This window comes from Salmo salar, chromosome 10 (genome assembly GCF_965601325.2).
Source record: "Salmo salar chromosome 10, fSalSal1, whole genome shotgun sequence".
Classification (NCBI taxonomy): Eukaryota; Metazoa; Chordata; class Actinopteri; order Salmoniformes; family Salmonidae; genus Salmo; species Salmo salar.
This window is the reverse complement of record NC_138300.1, coordinates 95,218,772-95,239,206: the sequence shown is the minus strand read 5'-3', so window position 1 is coordinate 95,239,206 and position 20,435 is coordinate 95,218,772. Positions and strand designations below refer to the sequence as shown.

The following is a 20,435-nucleotide window of genomic DNA, read 5'->3' as shown; positions in this document are numbered from 1 at the left end:
TCAAGACAATTATTAAACAGCATGATCATTACACAGATGCACCTTGTGCTGGGGACAATAAAAGGCCACTCTAAAATGTGAAGTTTTGTGACACAACACAATGCCACAGATGTCTGAAGTTTTCTCTACCATAAGCCGTCTACAACGGAGTTTAAGAGAATTTGGCAGTACATCCAACCTTCCTCACAACCGCAGACCAATTGTATGGCGTCATGTGGGCGAGCGGTTTGCTGATGTCTACATTGTGAACAGAGTGCCACATGGTGGGGGTGGAGTTATGGTATGGGCAGGCATAAGCTATGGACACCGAACACAATTTTTTTAAGGTGTCTGTGACCAACAGATGCATTTCTGTATTCCCAGTCATGTGAAATCCATAGATTAGGGCCTAATAAATTCATTTAAATTGACTAATTTGCTTATATGAACTGTTACTCAGTAGAATCTTTGAAACGGTTGCATGTTGCGTTTATATTTTTGTTCATTATAATTAGGTAAAGGGTTAACCAATAGCTACCCGGACTATCTGCAGTGACCCTTTTTGCACTCATCACATACACTGCTGTTACTTTTTATTATCATTCCTGTTGCCTAGTCACTTTATCCCTACGTATATGTACATATCTACCCCAATTACCACGTACCCCTGCACATCGACTTGGTACTGGTGCCCCGTGTCTGTAGCCAAGTTATCGTTACTCATTTTGTATTGTTCTTTGTATTATTATTTTTCTGTTGTTCTATTTTTTCTTTATCTCTGCATTGTTGGGAAGGGCTCATAAGTAAGCATTTCACTGTTAGTCTACACCTGTTGTTTACGAAGCATGTGACAAATACAATTGATTTGATTTTAGTCAGAATTTTGCGTGTGCAAGAATGTTTTCTTCGCACACGTTAGGTCCCTTAATAATAGCAATTGAGCAACTTTTCCATGCCCTGAAGAATTCAGGCTGTTCTGTAGGCAAAGGGGGTCGCACCTGGTACTAGATGGGTGTACCTAATAAACTGACCATTGAGTGTATATCAGCCCCATTAGTATCTCCAAGTCAACAAACAACCCTCCCAACCCTGCTCACCTGTCCTGTGTGTCCCACCCTGATTTTGGCACAGTGAGGGTTAAATGCTCCTGTTCCGCAGGCCAACAGGTGGGTGGTGTTATACCGCTGTAGCACCTTGATGTAGTTAGCACACTCTGGCTGTAGGGAGAGAGAGAGGGCAGAAGGATGGAGGAAGTTAGAGGGGAGCAGGGAGGGAGGGAGGGAGGGAGAGAGAGAGAGAGGGCAGAGGGATGGAGGAAGGTAGAGGGGAGCAGGGAGGGAGGGAGGGAGGGAGGGAGGGAGGGATGGAGGAAGGTATAGGGGAGGGAGGGAGGGAGGGAGGGATGGAGGAAGGTATAGGGGAGCAGGGAGGGCAGAGGGATGGAGGAAGGTATAGGGGAGGGAGGGAGGGAGGGAGGGCAGAGGGATGGAGGAAGGTAGAGGGGAGCAGGGAGGGAGGGAGGGAGGGAGGGAGGGAGGGAGGGAGGGAGGGAGGGCAGAGGGATGGAGGAAGGTATAGGGGAGCAGGGAGGGCAGAGGGATGGAGGAAGGTAGAGGGGAGCAGGGAGGGAGGGAGGGAGGGAGGGAGGGAGGGAGGGAGGGAGGGCAGAGGGATGGAGGAAGGTAGAGGGGAGCAGGGAGGGAGGGAGGGAGGGAGGGAGGGAGGGAGGGCAGAGGGATGGAGGAAGGTATAGGGGAGCAGGGAGGGAGGGAGGGATGGAGGAAGGTATAGGGGAGGGAGGGAGGGAGGGCAGAGGGATGGAGGAAGGTAGAGGGGAGCAGGGAGGGAGGGAGGGAGGGAGGGAGGGAGGGAGGGAGGGAGGGAGGGAGGGAGGGAGGGAGAGAGAGAGGGCAGAGGGATGGAGGAAGGTAGAGGGGAGCAGGGATGGAGGGAGGGAGGGAGGGAGGGAGGAAGGTATAGGGGAGGGAGGGAGGGAGGGAGGGAGGGCAGAGGGATGGAGGAAGGTATAGGGGAGGGAGGGAGGGAGGGAGGGAGGGATGGAGGAAGGTATAGGGGAGGGAGGGAGGGAGGGAGGGCAGAGGGATGGAGGAAGGTATAGGGGAGGGAGGGAGGGAGGGAGGGACAAGAAGGATGGAGGAAGGGAGAGTGGTTAGGTATGTATTTCAAGGGTAAACTATGACACATTACATTTTTGAAAAAATTACGGAGTGCTACAAACGTAGAATGATCAGATGATGTTACCTTCTCTCTGCCTTTCATCAGACAATCTTCTACCTGTGACACAGAGCTGGCCCAGTCGATCTGGGGAGAAATGACAATACATAACACACCAACACATGCATATCCACATGCACACACACTCACACATGCACAATGTACAGTATGTCTGTTTGACTGGTGTGCATCATAACATGTTGTGTCATGTATGTCCCTCTCTATCATCATTAAAGATACTATCTCATCAGTGATACAATATACATTTTTTTTACAATAATAATAATCTCCATTACCTAATAATAATGACTTAGAAGGAAATGGACAATAATAATCACATTATTTTCTCTACATTACAGATATTCTCCGTAGTAAGTTATCCTGCCCTTTATGTCATTGTCTAACATTTTAGTCGACGCTCTTATCCAGAGCGACTTACAGTAGGGAACGCATACATATCATTAATTTTTTTCTCCGTACTGGTCCCCCGTGGGACTCGAACCCACAACCCTGGCGTTGCAAACACCACGCTCTACCAACTGAGCTACACGGGACTACTTAAGTAAACAGAATTAAAGTTAATAACACCTCATTATAACACACTCAACTGTTACTTCAACCACCTCAAGGAAACAGTCGGATTTGACAGCCATTATTACACGTATATAGGGCTGGAAAAGTACTAGTAATACGGAGACAATTCCACCTAGCCTATCAGAGGTTAAGGGGCAGACCTGGCATATGGCAGTATCTCTTTCCTCTCTGTGTCCAACTGTGTGCTCTTTATGGAAAGACTTGGTAATATAATGAAGATGCACAAACACATACACTCTGTTTAGGTAACCTAATGACCTGGAGGGGTAAGAGTTCAAATCCCCTCCACACACGAACAGACAGACTGACAGACAGACAGGCCTACAGTACCTCTCTGTGTTGGTGGTTAACTCTCTCCAGGCTGAGGGAGTACAGGATGTTTTTAGCCCCTACATACAGCCTTTCATGGGCCTCGTCCAACAGCATGGTCTGGGGCTGCAGGGAGGGACCTGGTCCCTGAAACACCCACGTCCTGTTCAGATCCCATAACTCTGCACAGGGAGAGAGAAGAAAGAGAGAGAAAGTGGAGAAAGGGAGAAAGAGAGATGGGAGAGAGAGAGAGAGAGAGAGAGAAAGAGTGAGAGAGAGAGAGAGAGAGAGAGAAAGATGGGGAGAGAGAGACTATTACAGATCTATAGGCCCACTGACACAGCTCTAAAGCCTGTAGGCCCACAGAACAAGCATTTAAAGTTACACAACCAGTAGGATACAGTGGCGCCCACATGATCGAAGGCTTGTAAAATGTGAAAAATGTAACCACTTTATATCTGAAATCTGCACTCAGTGTTATAGCATACCTTCAAGCACTTTAATCAACATTACGTAAAAGTAGAGCGCCTGTGATGAATATAAATTTTGTTCACTGGCTGTTTAGCATCAGCATAACAAATTGCACACCCTAAAGTGCTTTGTCCATCTGTGTGTGGGTGTGTTTGCATGCATGTGTTTTAAAGCTGAGCAATTACCCTGTCATGTAGATTCCTAAAAGCTGCCCCAAATCCAACACTGTCTCGTACATGGTTCAAATGTTGTTGTATCATATGAACTTGAAGATACTAATCAGGAAGAACACTAGTCACATCCCAAAGCTTCTCCCAGAAGAGCATTGGTAAGAACTCGGATGTAATGCCTGGGAAAGATGTTGTGATTGCTGAATGGGATATTTGATCCTCACAGCCCAGCCTATCAGCTGTCTCGAGGGGAGGAAGTCATTTAATCAGACAGGAAACGGAACTGTTGTCTTTATCTGACCTTGGGTAGCGGTTGCCCTTAGGCACCGATCTAGGATCAGCTTACAATCCTCAAATCCTAACTTGAACCATTGGGAGAATAATTTAAAACGGGCCCTAGATCAGTTTCTAGGGGGGGACTTCTTCCTTCTGCCTTTATCTCTAAGTTTTATTTATCCTATTTATGTATCTAAAAGAGGAAACAGTGTGTCACTAGACCGTGAGTTTGATTAGGAGGGTGAAGTTTAATAATGACTGAACACATGGGTCACGCACGCATGCACGCACACACACACACACACACACACACACACACACACACACACACACACACACACACACACACACACACACACACACACACACACACACACACACACACACACACACATTCACATATTTTCCCTCTAATCAAACCTGTCAGGTCTGCCTTCGATCATGTCTACAGCTCTGGAGCCCAGGTCTGGGGGTGAAGGACCAGAGCCAGGAGCTACAGCCCCAGCGAGGGTCACTTCCTGTGGGCTGTGGTGGGTTGCATGCCTTGGGCCCTAGAGCACAACTGGATGTCCTTGTGGACGATGAGACAGAGTCTGGAGTGTGTTAGGAAACCCCCTAAAGCTTCGTAGCGTCATGCAGAGCAGTCCAGGACACGGGTGGTTTATATGATCAAATGAGACTCTCTATTTGTATTCCTCCCTTTCCCAAATTGGAGCTGCCATTTTTTCTTGCCCAGAAGAGAGGAGAATACTCCTGGCTACCATGACCATCACCTCCCCCTACCTGTCTCCTCAGACGTAACTTCTCTGGAGTTATATGTCAAGATTTAAGTGACTGCCAGTGTTTCAGGAGGGGGGCTCTGTGATTTGTTATTTCAGCATCTGTGGGTTTTTAGTAGCATTACATCTACTACAGTATTAGATGTCTCGGTAGAGACCAATAGATTCGGTTTATTTTTCTGGTTTTAGATTTCTCTGGTAGATCCAGTCTGTTTGTTTTGCTAGCATTAGAGATCTGTGTGGTAGAAACAGAGTGAAGGTTTGTTTTAAGAGGTATTAGATCTCTAGGTGCTGTTAGGATTGAGATTAGTCTGATTGTTTTGGTAGCGTCATTGATTTCAAACAGTGTGTGTGTATGTGTTTAAATAATAAAAATTGCCGTTAGATCTCTATGGTAAAGACAGAGGGGATATGGTGGTGCTGATATGCCAGTGCCCAGACACGCTTCCCGTAATGATCTAAACCAGGCAGTTACAGCTCTTAACACTTTTTAAAAGGAATGCACTGAGCACGCATTCAAGCACACATGCACACATACACGCCTGCACACACACATACACGCCGGCACTCACACATACACACACATGCACGCACACATACACCTGCATGCACGCACACATACACACAGATGCATGCAGGCACACGTGGCACGCAAACACACATACGTGGCGCTCACACACATAAGTGGGGCGCACTCACACACCTCCAGATGTAACACACTATGGAATGTGTAATGCTTCAGCTGACGATAACAAGGACAGGCGTGTAGTGGAGGAGGAGGGAGTTTGTCATCCACTGAGGGAATGATGGGAACTGAATGGGATAAGTTAACATTCACTGAGGGAATGAATGGGAACTTAATGGGATAAGTTAACATCCACTAAGGGAATGAATGGGAACTTAATGGGATAAGTTAACATCCACTGAGGGAATGAATAGAACTGAATGGGATAAGTTAACATCCACTGAGGGAATTAATGGGAACTGAATGGGATAAGTTAACATTCACTGAGGGAATGATGGGAACTGAATGTGATATGTTAACATTCACTGAGGGAATGATGGGAACTGAATGTGTAATGTTAACATTCACTGAGGGAATGATGGGAACTGAATGTGTAATGTTAACATTCACTGAGGGAATGATGGGAACTGAATGTGTAATGTTAACATTCACTGAGGGAATGATGGGAACTGAATGTGTAATGTTAACATTCACTGGACCAAAAGCCCTTCATATTGATAACAGTGTTGTTGGTGATGATGATAAGGATAAAGGTGACAAATTCTCATAACAAAAATTATAATGGTGATGAATCGTGATGATGATGATGATGATGATGATGATGATAATGAAATGACAGGACTTGACTTGAGTGAATTAAATATGAAGAGTGTATTTCCAAAATGGTATAACCACCGATTTTTCACATTTGGGTTTTTTCATCAAAAATGATGGCTTATGGGTACCTTCATGTGTGTCTAAAATACTACAGCTTTTTCATTCATAGATTTTAAATGTGCATGCTATATATCCATTGTTTAGCTGGAATGGAAAGTTCGTGTCGTTTATATTTGACTGCGATATGTGGTTGTCTTACCAAGCTATCTTAAAATGAATGCACTTACTGTAAGTCACTCTAGATAATAGCATCTGATAAATGACTAAAATGTAAATGTTTTACATACAGATCTCATATTAGATACTTTTTCTAAACTCTTAACACAGCAACACACCCACATCACACAATTAGGCAAATAGTTAATTTTCTGCTCAAAACCACATTTTGTTCATTAATACCAACTCTACATTTCAAAATACAAAAAAACGTTCCTTACATACTCTAACTCTATCAAAACACAGTAAACCCGACTCAATATCTAATCATTCTGTCAAAACTCCAGCACATGCTTACTATCTAAGAGGAACATAGTCAATCACAGCACAATGACTTTCAAAATACTAACAGTTGATGGCATTACAAAAACTGCAATGCTTTTCATGTTTCTGTTCTACCTGCATACAATAGACAATATGAAATCCATAGTTTTTTATAATTCAGTTTCCTATAACTGTAAACCACTCTACATTTTTTGGTTGAGTGTCGAATGTGTGCATTTTTGGCAACATACTATCTATCAGTGAGGAAGTCATCTTTACTTTATAGAATGTACAGAATGTACAGTTGAAAAAAGTAGTAAGTGACAGAATTGCTGCAGTAAAATATTTATTAGCAACATGAAATTGCTGCCAGTGATCAACATAAAATCCAACATACATGGCCTTTGGTTCCAATTGTGTAAAAATAAAACACATTTACGGTAAAAAAGGCACAGAAGGGAAAAAATGCAAAAATGCATAGTCCTGTTCTAATCTATGCGATCTTCAGCATTTGGCCACATGTTCTCGTCCCCATCACATTTTATGTCGTCTCTCGCTATGCACCTTGGATAGAAACGCTTGGCATGCCTTATCCACCCCTGGCAGTCTTCAGCTGAGATGTCTCTGCAGCCGGCATCCATTGCATCCAGGAGGGACATTTGGTCATGTGGTTGATGTTCATACACTTTCCACCTCCAGGCAGAAAAAAAATCCTCAATGGGGTTGAGGAAAGGCGAGTAGGGGGGGAGGAAAAGGGAAACCATTCTTAGATGGGCTGCAAACCAGTTTGTGATTACATGTGAATGGTGGAATGCTTCATTGTCCCATGCAATCACAAATGTCTTCATGTTTCCTCCCACCTGTTCCCTTTCTGCTTCTGGCACCAGTTGTTGGTGGAGGTCATCTAAAAACTAAAGAAGGTGCTCAGTGTTGTAGGGACCAATCTGGCATTTCTGCAGGACCAAACCAGCACTCCAGATTGCAGTACACATTGTGATATTTGCTCCTCTCTGACTTGATGTCATGACTTCCGCCGAAGTCGGCTCCTCTCCTTGTTCGGGTGGCATTCGGCGGTCAATGTCACCGGCTTTCTAGCCATAGCCGCTCCATTTTTCATGTGTACATTTGTTTTGTCTTGTTCCCTGCACACCTGGTTTTCATTCCCCAATCAATCTACATGTATTTATTCCTCTGTTCCCCATCATGTCTTTGTGTAAGATTGTTTGTGTTACGTGTATTTGGTCTATTGGTATTTTTGTTACGCGCCAGACATTTGTCTATGTTCCGTGTTTTGGGCACGTTGTTTGTGCTTTTGATATTTTACCGGAATAAAGTGTGCGCCTGTTCACTTCACTCTGCTCTCCTGCACCTGACTTCGCCTCCAGTACACATCCATTGACACTCGACACATCAACGGTGGCCCTTTTCTCGATGACGTTTCTTCCCCGCCCTTTTTTTTCCCACTTTAAACCCTGCCTCGGCTTCATCAATTATTTCATGTGGGTTCTGATTATCCTCCAACTCCATGACTCTCTGAAAGAAATCAAACACAGTATGTGTAAATGCTTTTCAGTATGTCCTGCTGTATGTACTGTAACCCATGTTAACATGTAGAGTAGCATAGTGTCCTGCTGTATGTACTGTAACCCATGTTAACATGTAGAGTAGCATAGTGTCCTACTGTATGTACTGTAACCCATGTTTACATGTAGAGTAGCATAGTGTCCCACTGTATGTACTGTAACCCATGTTTACATGTAGAGTAGCATAGTGTCCTACTGAATGTACTGTAACCCATGTTAACATGTAGAGTAGCATAGTGTCCTACTGTATGTACTGTAACCCATGTTAATATGTAGAGTAGCATAGTGTAAAACTCACTATAGAACTAGACATATTGGATAGACACCATACCTGGACATATTGGTGCTGGAGTTCCCTGACCCGCTCACTGTTCCTTTCAAAAGGAACTGTGTACAACTGTTCCTTTTGTCAGAGCAATGGTAGTCACGCTGATGCTTTCCACATTGTGAAATACCAGGTTGTCCTCTACAGTTCTGGTCTGAATTTCTCTTAGTTTTATTGCAATGTCAGCAATGAAAAAATCCTACAACGGCATGCTCTTGGTCTTCACTGAGGAGCTTTCCTCTTCCCCCAGAGGGAGGAAGAAGTTGCATCCTTTAGAGGAACAAAATAGAACATATGTATTTGCGTTGGGACAGGTGGCCTACAGTTACTGTGGGACATAGCAACATCAATGATAGAAGAAGCCCTTGTGAAATGTGTTACTTACCTGTTGGTTTGTTGAAAATTCCGGATAATGGAAGCCACGATTGACCGTCTGTGATTAGGCTGGACTCTTTCACCAGCTGTTCTCAGTGATAGACCATGGTATTAGGCTGGACTCTTTCACCAGTCTCTCTCAGTGATAGACCATGGTATTAGGCTGGACTCTTTCACCAGTTTCTCTCAGTGATAGACCATGGTATTAGGCTGGACTCTTTCACCAGTCTCTCTCAGTGATAGACCACGGTTTATCACATGGTCTATGATGGAGGCTCTTATTTCATCGGTGACAACAGCTCTTACTCTCCTTTGAACACCACCATGCATTCTTACTCCTCTCCCCCTACCTCTCCTTCTCCCTTGTCCTGGTCCAACTACTCCTCTGCCTGGTCCATTTACTCCTCTCTTTGGTCCAGCTACTCCTCTCCTTGGTCCAACTACTCCTGTGGCTAGTCCAACTACTCATCTGCCTGGTTCAACTACTCCTCTTCCTGGTCCAACTACTCCTCTTCCTGGTCCAACTACTCATCTGCCTGGTCCAGCTACTCCTCTCCCTGGTCCAACTACTCCTCTGCCTGGTCCAGCTACTCCTCTGCCTGGTCCAACTACTCCTCTGTCTGGTCCAACTACTCCTCTCCCTGGTCCAACTATTCCTCTCCCTTGTCCAGACATTATTTTTTCTCTCTCTGCTCCTCTGTGTTGTTCTGTATCCACATTGAACAAAATCAATCCAAAGAGTCCCCTTTTTACTGTGTATGTCCATGTAAATGAAATAACTTCAACACCTGGCTGGGTCTCCGATTGAGATTGGAATCAGCTGTGGTTGGTCTATTTTACACAACTTACAGTAAATCAGCTATTTCTCAATGTTTCAATGATCTGTTCATTCAAAAATGCTTAACAGCTGTTTCAATATAGCTTTTGAGCTGCTGTTGCAGAAGTAGAGGCGTTATACTATATTTAAGGTTTCAACATTAGGTCTTCATTTCTGGCATGCTGTGTGCAAGCATTTGTAAATAAGACAAGAAAGATCCATCATTTTGGTATTGGGTAAGCTTGTATGTAAAGAAAATGTAAGCATTTTAGAAACGTGTTAATTGACTGAATATTCTGTGAAAACAACATGACGGATGTTGTGCTAATTGTGTTTAGAGTTTTGAAAATGTGACTGCAGATTGGACTAAAGGATGTTAGCGATTATAAAAAAACTGTAAATTATTTGTTTTTTAAATATTGATGTCACAAATGTATGATCTGTACATTTCATTATTAAAAATGTAGTTATTTGTTACATTTGATTGTGTAAAACGTCCTGTAGCAGTACTACTTATTTCTCTGCTAGTGAGGCAGATATATAGCATTCTGCAAAAACATCAAGTGATTTTAAACAAATACATGTCTGTCAATGAATAACCCCATGCCATGATTAGATAGTGAAAAAACACACCAATCTCTTTCATAAGTTCTTTAACTTTTTGGTGACAGGGGGCAGTATTCGGAAATTCAGATGAATAACATGCCCAAATTAAACTGCCTGCTACTCGGGCCCAGAAGGTAGGATATGCATATTATTAGTAGATTTTGATAGAAAACACTCTGAAGTTTCTAAAACTGTTTGAATGATGTCTGTAAGTATAACAGAACGCATATGGCAGGCAAAAACCTGAGAAAAATCCAACCAGGAAGTGTGGAAATCTGAGGTTTGTAGTTTTTCAAGTGATTCCCTATCCAGTATACAGTGACTTAGGGCACTTCCTAAGGCTTCCACTAGATGTCAACAGTCTTTAGAATGTTGTTTCATGCTTCTACTGTGAATAGGGAGAGAATAAGAGGTCCTGGAGTCAGATGACTGAGAGAATGACATGAGTTCAGTGGCACGCTCTCACGTGACAGTTAGCTGTGTTCCTTTTCATTTCTGAAGACATTGGAATTGTCTGGTTGGAATATTACTGAAGATTTATGATAAAAATATCCTAAAGATTCATGCTATATATCGTTTGTCATGTTTCTACGAACGTAAATATAACTTTCTTGACTTTTCGTCGTGACATTTTGCGCGCGCTTCCTGCATTTGGAGTAGTGGACTAAACACGTGAACAAAAAGGAGGTATTTGGACATAAATTATGGACTTTATTGAACAAAACAAACATTTATTGTGGAACTGGGATTCCTGGGAGTGCATTCTGATGAAGATCATCAAAGGTAAGTGAATATTTATAATGCTATTTCTGATTTTAGTTGACTCCAAAATGGCGGGTATCTGTATTGCTTGTTGTTGTCTGAGCGCTGGACTCAGAATATTGCAAAGTGTGCTTTCGCTGTAAAGTTTTTTTGAAATCTGACACAGAGGTTGCATTAAAGAGAAGCGTATCTATAATTCTTTGAATAACAGTTTAATATTTTATCAACATTTATGATGAGTATTTCTGTAAATTTATGTGCTCATTCACCGGAAGTTTTGGGAGGCAAAACATTTCTGAACATAACATGCCAATGTAAAATGGGCTTTTTGGTTATAAATATGAACTTTATCGTGCAAAACATACATGTATTGTGTAACATGAAGTCCTATGAGTGCCATCTGATGAAGATCATCAAAAGTTAGTGATTCATTTTAGCTGTATTTCTGTTTTTTGTGACGCCTCTCCTTGCTTGGAAAATGGCTGTCTGGTTTTTCTTGTCTCGGCGCTGTCCTAACATAATCTAATGTTGGACAATGTGGTTGGATTAATGAGAAGTGTATCTTTAAAATGGGATATAATAGTTGTATGTTTGAGAAATTTTAATTATGAGATTTTTGTTGTTTTGAATTTGGTGCCCTGCTATTTCACTATTCCACATTTCCCAGAGAGGTTAATAAACCAAAAAAAATAGCCATAGCTAATTTACCAACATTTCTGAAAATTGATATCCAGTGTATAGTGTTTTGGAATTAAACTTCATATGATGATTTGATAATGCGGAGATATGCTTAGTAACAGGTAGAGCTTATACAAGTCAAACAGTGTATAATTATCTAAAACAGCTAATTATGTTCCGTCTCTATAGACAGAGGGGATTTCCACTCCTCTCCTCCCTATCATCTTCTGCAGCTGCTGTGTGTGTGTGCCTCTCTTCATCTAAGGAGTTGAACCAGGGAGTGTGTGTTCACTAAAACAAAAGCGAGAGAGAGACACACAGGTCTTACAGTGCTCCCACTTCAAATGGAAAATGGAGGGAGAGAAAAAGAGGAGAGACTCCCTCAAGTCTAATCCTTTCATCTCCTGCGTGGGGAGTGCTGAGAGATGGCAGGAGAGATTTAGAGAAATAAAATAATAATACAATATTTAAATCCCTCCATGGAAATGCTATAACTTTTCAGCAACTATGGGAGAGAGTGGAGTGTGTCAGACTGGGAGGAAACAAGGCTTCCTTTACTTTTCTCAACTGTGGCGAGGGAAACACTGATGTGTAGTTATAGAGGAATACAGAGGAGTCAATTAAACATGAACCTTGGCAAACCTTGGGAAAGGTAAAGACAATAATTAAATTTGTTGGAAGAAGTTGATGTCTTGCCACTGGCAAGTTGTTAGTTCTAACCACAGGTTCAATGTTAAAGTGTATGTACTGATGACAGGCATTCCCATTTGTCTGCAGAGAGACACAGCCTACTGAATAATGAAGTAGTGCAGGATCAAAAACAAAGAGAGATGGGAAAAGGGTTGCATTATAAAGGAAAATAATGAGTGTTTCTTGTATTTCTACAGGGGGGCGTGAGACTCCGTAGTCCCCAGAGGGAAGTGTGTGTGGCGCCTGCACGTTGGATGGCCATGTGTTCCAAGACCACCACGCATGGGGGAATGATGTCACAGAGTAAAATGAGAGCCACATGGAGTAGGACAGGACAGAAGAAAGGGGGAGAGAAGAGAGTAGCAGAGGAGCTAGGGGTGATGAGCTGGGGGAGAAGAGAGGAGCTAGGGGTGATGAGCTGGGGGAGAAGAGAGGGGCTAGGGGTGATGAGCTGGGGGAGAAGAGAGGAGCTAGGGGTGATGAGCTGGGGAGAAGAGAGGAGCGATGGGAAGAGGACATGAGGGAAACATAGGGGAAGAGAGGTGGACTAAGAGGTGGATATAAAGTAAAAGGAAGAGTTGGGAAGGCAGAGAGAAGAGACGGCTGGATGACAAAGGAAGAATGAGACCTGTGATCTTTGAATGAGACCATAGCTACATCTGGAGAGCAGGAGAACCAAATTGCCTGACATAATACTTCCTGTAAAGATCAACAACACAACAAACACACTGTCATGTGGTTCACCCAACTCTGTTTTAAGTTTGACGTGACTAGATTGTGCATTGTTTTGTGGGGTGTAAATCCTTGTAGCCCAAAAGAGAGACAGACATCAGAGGGCTAATATCTCTGAGCACTGCTCACGTCAGACACACAAAGACGGAGTCTCTCAGAGAGTGTACAGAGATTATATTATGATGGAGTTTGATTAAAGCCCAGCTAGCAGAGTAGATGCCCCAGCAACAGTCGTCTCTAAAACCCTAAACCCCATCTGCTCCATGGTGTGTCTGTGGGGGTAGTAAAGGCTGAGGTTCATTCAAAGGGAGGAAGTGGTGGTTGTGCTAGATATAGGCAAACAGACTGCATTGTGCTGCCTGATTAAATCTGCATTACCTCACATCACCGCTGCCTCATCCCTAACCCCCTCTCACAATATCCTAACCCGTGATCCCTCACCCCACTATCATTTCACCCACTGCATCCTCTCATCCCCTCATTCACCTCTCTTTCTTGCTCTCTCTGTCCCTCTCTCTCTCTCTCTCTGCTCTGTCCCTCTCTCTCTCTATCTCTATCTCTCTCTCTGTCCCTCTCTCTCGCTCTCTGTCTCTCTCTCTCTCTTTCTCGCTCTCTCTGACTCTCTATCTCTCTGTCCCTCTCTCTCTCTATCTCTCTGTCTCTCTCTCTCTCTCTCTCCCTCTCTCTCAACCCTGCTCATCTCCCCCTGGTGTTTGTACTGTTAAAAGGTCAGAGCAGAAATGTCTCACAAGCTGTTTCACCCTCTTGACACTACAGACCTACAGAGAACAAACACGACAGAAAGAGAGAGAGAGAGACTGAAAAAGAGAAAGAGATCCTATAAATACCCTCTCCTGAGGTGAATATGCTCATCTCCCTCTCACATCTTATCCAGGTACTTATACAGTACTTAATATAAAGACTATATTTAATGAGACAAATCTCCCTCATTTAAAAGATACAGGACTTCATCTAACAAACACAGGGCTTCATGCAACACTGGTATTCCCCAACTCATTCCTCATCACAATCCCACCTCAGCCATTCACATTTTAGTCATTTAGCAGACGCTCTTATCCAGAACGACTTACAGTAGTGAATGCATACATTTCGTACACTTCATGCATTTTTCTTTGTACTGGCCCCCCTGTGGGAATCGAACCCACAACCCTGGCGTTGCACACACCATGCTGGTGTTGCAAACACCATGCTCTACCAACTGAGACACAGGGAAGACCATTTAAGACTTTTAAACACATACAGCAGCTCTCTTCTGTTCTAGTCTGGGAAGTAAGGTTTTATATTACCACTCGGAGGGGGGCTCCTTACTGGTAATTACTACCTGAGTACTGCACAGTAGGATATCAAAGATTGAACAGAGGAACAAGGACTAGACATTGTAGTGGAACAGAGCCATGGAGGATCAGGAATGATCAGAATGCAAGTGGTGTACACATCTAAAATGTGCAAACTCTAAACATCTCAGGGATGGAATAGGCATCAGAGATGAAGCACAATATGTTCTGCATATTTTAAATCACCTCAGAATGCCATCTACAATAGGGGGACACCAGCTGTCTTAACTGTGTGCTTTTACTGCATGGAATTATGTATGAAGTATGTAAGGTACTGTATGTGTAGTTTAAAGTAGTGTGTTGGTGAAGTATGGCCATGAGAGCTTTTAGGCGCTCACTGTTTGACTTGTCTGAGAGGAAAATGTTCTGCTACAACATGGCAGTGGCAGGAGTTTATTTATCCAAGTGAACATATCTGACATTATCCCTGTCCAAACACTCTGACATCACCTGAGCACTTGATTCACCACGCACAGAAAATCAGAGGTTTTAGAAATAATATTTACCAATCTTACAAAATTATTATGCTTTCTAAATAAAGATTCATTTGGCAGAGGTACTGTTTGAATTATGCTAAAGTTCACTTTTCAGTAATTGCTGTGGTTTTCAACAGGAATATGTTTATTAAAATTGGCCGTTAGTGTGGGGTATAATAATGTTTTTCCCTGTGATCAGAAGCAGCAGAGAACTACCTCTCACTTTCAGCTTCAGTAACAACTTTTGCTCAGAGTTTAATGTGATTCTTAAACCCATAATGGTCTCTTTAAACACATTCAACGAGGAGAGCCTCTGTACAGGTAACTATTATCTGGGTGTGGTGACACAGTTAAGCTTGAACTCAGATTGGAATGTATGAATCAGAGGACCCCGTCTGCAATGCCTAGAGAACATGCCAATACTGGAGAGCTAATAACCTGCGTTTGAAGGAGGCCTGTACTCTCTCCCTAGTTTCTCTGTCCCTAGTTACTCTGTCCCTAGTTTCTCTGTCCCTAGTTTCTCTGTCCCTAGTTTCTCTGTCCCTAGTTTCTCTGTCCCTAGTTTCTCTGTCCCTAGTTACCCTGTCCCTAGTTTCTCTGTCCCTAGTTTCTCTGTCCCTAGTTACTCTGTCCCTAGTCACTCTGTCCCTAGTTACTCTGTCCCTAGTTACTCTGTCCCTAGTTACTCTGTCCCTAGTTACTCTGTCCCTAGTTACCCTGTCCCTAGTTCCTCTGTCCCTAGTTTCTCTGTCCCTAGTTACTCTGTCCCTAGTCACTCTGTCCCTAGTTACTCTGTCCCTAGTTACTCTGTCCCTAGTTACTCTGTCCCTAGTCACTCTGTCCCTAGTCACTCTGTCCCTAGTCACTCTGTCCCTAGTTACTCTGTCCCTAGTTTCTCTGTCCCTAGTTACTCTGTCCCTAGTTACTCTGTCCCTAGTTACTCTGTCCCTAGTTTCTCTGTCCCTAGTTTCTCTGTCCCTAGTTACTCTGTCGCTAGTTACTCTGTCCATAGTTATAGCAAGTCAATTAGTCCAATGCCTGGCTCTCTGTGGTATTTCTTTAGCTAATAACTGGATTGAGACTCTGAAAAAACTGTCTGTGTTGGAATCCTAGTGAAGGTCCAGCTTCCAGCCAAGTGTGAGGACAGAGATAGATGGAGATGGTAGAAGAGAGATAAATAATGTGTTGGCTCCATCTCTCCCTCCACCCCATCGCTTCATTTGTCCCGTTGCCTCCACCACATCATACTCTGACACATGCCAGCAGTAAAAACTTCTCATTAAACATACAGTATGATAGAACACTTGTTTTACCATGAAGAGTTCACTACAGGGCCACAATACGCAGATGAGCAGATCCAGAATCACCTTTACTTACCAAATACATTAGCATGTACAGGAATTTGACTTGGTGAAATGGTGTTTCCACAATAAACAGAATATACAGACAGACAATAAAAAGGACACAGACAACATATGATGCAAGACCACATATCATTTCAAGTAATGTAATGTATTCTACAGCTCTGTTATTGTTTTTCATTGTGTTTTTTAATAAGGAGTTCTGTTCTATTCGTTGTAATACTATGGCCAGACCAATCCCTCTGGAAGCCATTTTTAGACAATCAGACAGATGTGACAATTTTGACCACTAGGATTTAAGAGTTTTGATTGGCTGAAAGCACTGCCCAACGAGAGTGTATTAGGCTCTCATAAAGCGTGTTCTGCTTTGGAAACTGGAGACAATCTGTGATTGCAACTCGTTCCAAAAGCAGATCTTCAAAGCCAATTGATAGGAATGAGAGTAAATGGAGATTATAGTTGATGGAAAAGATCAACAGTGTTGGAAAAGAGTTGCGCTTACACGTGGTGAAATGTTCAGGGAAGAGAGGCAGGAGAGGAAAGAGGGAGATGAGTGGAATGAAAGAGTGGAGAAAGAGATAGTGATAATATAAACACAGAAGACAAGATGGTATCTCAATGTCAGAGCTCTGAGATGGAAGCTCTGATAACATTCCCAAAATAATTCTGACTTGTAAACTCAGTCCTGGAGGATGTCCATCTGAGAGCATATTTCCACGAACCTAAAGGGTAGACTTGATTGATCTCTACAGTACTGTAACACCTGTAAGCCAGACAGAAACTGGGTCACACATCTCTGATGACTACATCCATGATTTCAAACAAACTCCTCCACATCCAGATAGATTGTGATAGTTAATATTGTGATAGTTTAGTTCCTCAGGGCTAATAGCAGAGATTTTAACCACATTCCTCTCTTTTCCAGATCCGCCTTCAAGGCCTGCACATGGTAAAGTATTGACATTATTCTCTCTCTCTGTGTTTGTGTGTGTGTCTCAGTGTGTCGGTAGGTGGGTGTAAATCAAAGCTGGCAGAGACCATGAGACACTTATTATTAAAGCTTAGATGTTTTTCATTCCATAATGATAGGATTCACCAGCAGCCTTCTACAGCATGCTCTACCAGTCAGAACACGCTACAGGAGAGAAGGGGGGAAGGGGGGACACCCTAGACCCACTACAATTCTCATATCGCCCCAGCAGATCCATCGCCATTGCACTGCACACTGCCCTATCCCACCTGGACAAGAAAAATACCTATGCAAGAATGCTGTTCATCTCAGCCTTCAAAGAGAGCCCTCCAAGCTCATCACTAAGCTCAGGGCCCTGGGTCTGAACCTGTCCCTGTGCAACTGGGTCCTGGACTTCCTGACGGGCCGACCCCAAGTGGTGAAGGTAGGCAACAACACCTCCGCCACTCTGATCCTCAACACGGGGACACCACAGGGGTGCATGCTCAGCCCCCTCCTGTACTCCCTGTTCACCCATGACTTTGTTGCCTGATTAGCAACAACAATGAGACAGCCTACAGGGAGGAGGTGAGAGTCCTGGCGGAGTGTTGCCAGGAAAATAATCTCTCCCTCAGCGTCAACAAAATGAAGGATCTGATCGTGGACTACAGGAGACAGCAGAGAGAGCATGCCCCCATCCACATCAACAGGAATGGAGAGGGTCAAAACCTTCAGGTTCATCGGCGTGCACATCACTGACGACCTGAAATGGTCCCTTTACACAGACAGTGTCATGAAGAAGGCGCAACAGCACAATTTGGCTTGGCCACTAAGACCTTCACAAACTCCTACAGATGCACCATTGAGAGCATCCTGTTGGGTTGTATCACCACCTGGTACGACAATTGCACTGTTCGCAACCGCAGGGCTCGCTCCAAGTCCATTCTTTATTAAATGTTTTACTCCCCATACCTGCATCATCTCTCCAGTGTCATGGTATGTGACAGTTTTACTGTGGATATAGATACTTTTGTACCTGTTTCCTCCAGCATCTTCACAAGGTCCTTTGCTGTTGTTCTGGGATTGATTTGCACTTTTCAAACCAAAGTACGTTCATGTCTAGGAGACAGAACGTGTCTCCTTCCTGAGCGGTATGACGGCTGCGTGGTCCCATGGTGTTTATACTTGCGTACTATTGTTTGTACAGATGAACGTGGTACCTTCAGGCGTTTGGAAATTGCTCCCAAGGATGAACCAGACTTGTGGAGGTCTACAATTATTTTTCTGATTTCTTTTGATTTTCCCATGATGTCAAGCGAAGAGGCATTGAGTTTGAAGGTAGGCCTTTAAATACATCCACAGTTACACCTCCAATTGACTTAAATGATGTCAATTAGCCTATCAGAAGCTTTTAAAGCCATGATATAATTTTTGGGAATTTTCCAAGCTGTGTAAAGGCACAGTCAACTTAGTGTATGTAAACTTCTGACCCACTGGAATTGTGATACAGTGAATTATAAGTGAAATAATCTGTCTGTAAACAATTGTTGGAGAAATGAATTGTCTCATGCACAAAGTAGATGTCATAACCGACTTGCCAAAACTATAGTTTGCTAACAACAAATTTGTGGAGTGGTTGAAAAACGAGATTTAATGACTCCAACCTAAGTGTATGTAAACGTCCGACTTCAACTGTATATACTGTATTCTAGTCATTGCCCATCCTATATAAAATATATATTTTATTTTTCTTCTGGATTCTGTTTTTTATTATAATTATAATTTTTATAATTACTGCACTGTTGGAGCTAGAAAAACAAGCAGTTCTCTGCACCTGCGATAACATCTGCAAATCTGTGTACGTGACCAATAAACTTCGATTTGATTTTGAGTAAGAGAATGATGGGGGAGAGACAGCGATGGAGTGGAAAAGGGTGGACTGAGGGAGAGGAGACATACAGCAGACAAAATGAAAGTTTGTTTAAGATCGAGTTCAGTATGAGAGAGCTTGAAATAGAACTTTGGAACAAGTTCATGGTGGATGGGGGTAGCCACAGGCCTGTTCCAGTGCCCACCGTCTCTTCGCTCCTCTCCACTCCTCTCCTCTCCTGTGGTGTGTCTTCCTCCATCTGTCTGCCTTTCTCTCTCTCTCTCTTATCCTCTCTCTTGCTCTCACTCTAACTCTTTCTCTTTCTCTCTCTCTGTCCCGCTGTGTGTGTAAATCAGTCAGTGGAGCTTCTCTCCCCCAGGTTAGTAATGACTCAGGTGAAATATGAATGTCAGTGTTATTACTGTAATTGATGTGACGTTTATGACTGAACACATCAGCACAACTCAACACTCAGCAAGGGATTCTGTCAGTATACCAGCCTAACACACTTCACTTAGCAAACAAACCATACTCTCTCCCTCCCTTATTTCTGTTTCTCCTCTCCATTTCTACCATTTCTCATCTCTCTCGGTCTTTCCTTCCCTGCCTCCCGGGCTCGTCTCTCCCTTCTTTCCCTTCTTCTAGCATTCTTTTTCTTCTTCACTTTTTCAGTTATTCATCCCTTTTTAGCTCTCCTTTCCTACTCTCTCCCTTCTCTTTCCCTCTCCCTCCTCCTTCTACAGATATAGGATTTTCATTTGATCACTATTTTGTTGCTGAGAATTTGCACAGCAGGAAATGTAAACTTGTAGTGTATTTGAGTTTAAAAAAGGCTTCTAAAGTTTGTAATTCCACTTTAAAATGTCAGACTTGATTTGCCTCAACAAAAAATGTATCAACCCCTACAAAAATGTCCAATAATTATAATCAACATAATAATTCACATTTCCTGTTCCTGCAGGATTATTTTCCTGCTGTAGCAAACTGGCTCAAATGAATATCCTATATCTGTATTTATTAAGGTAATTTACTGTGAGATGTTATCTAAACTAGCATGGTGATAAGAGAGGGAAAATATTACAAACAGGCCCCAGTGAGCCTTCATAGTGGGGTACCATTTGGATAAACCACGCTGTTCTACTCCCAGGACAAACTCACTGC

The 20,435-nt window shown here is 43.1% G+C and overlaps 1 protein-coding gene across 1 annotated transcript in view; it reads right to left on the bottom strand.

The window, feature by feature from the left end:
* LOC123724463 (semaphorin-3E) overlaps positions 1-20,435 on the bottom strand; it is a 48,529-nt gene that overhangs the window by 24,244 nt on the left and 3,850 nt on the right. The window contains exons 2-4 of the mRNA XM_082957238.1: positions 3,139-3,299; positions 2,242-2,301; positions 1,077-1,196 (exon numbers count right to left, since the gene is read on the bottom strand). Of these exons, the coding sequence (XP_082813364.1) occupies positions 1,077-1,196; positions 2,242-2,301; positions 3,139-3,299 (341 nt within the window). The remainder of the gene's footprint in view (positions 1-1,076; positions 1,197-2,241; positions 2,302-3,138; positions 3,300-20,435) is intronic.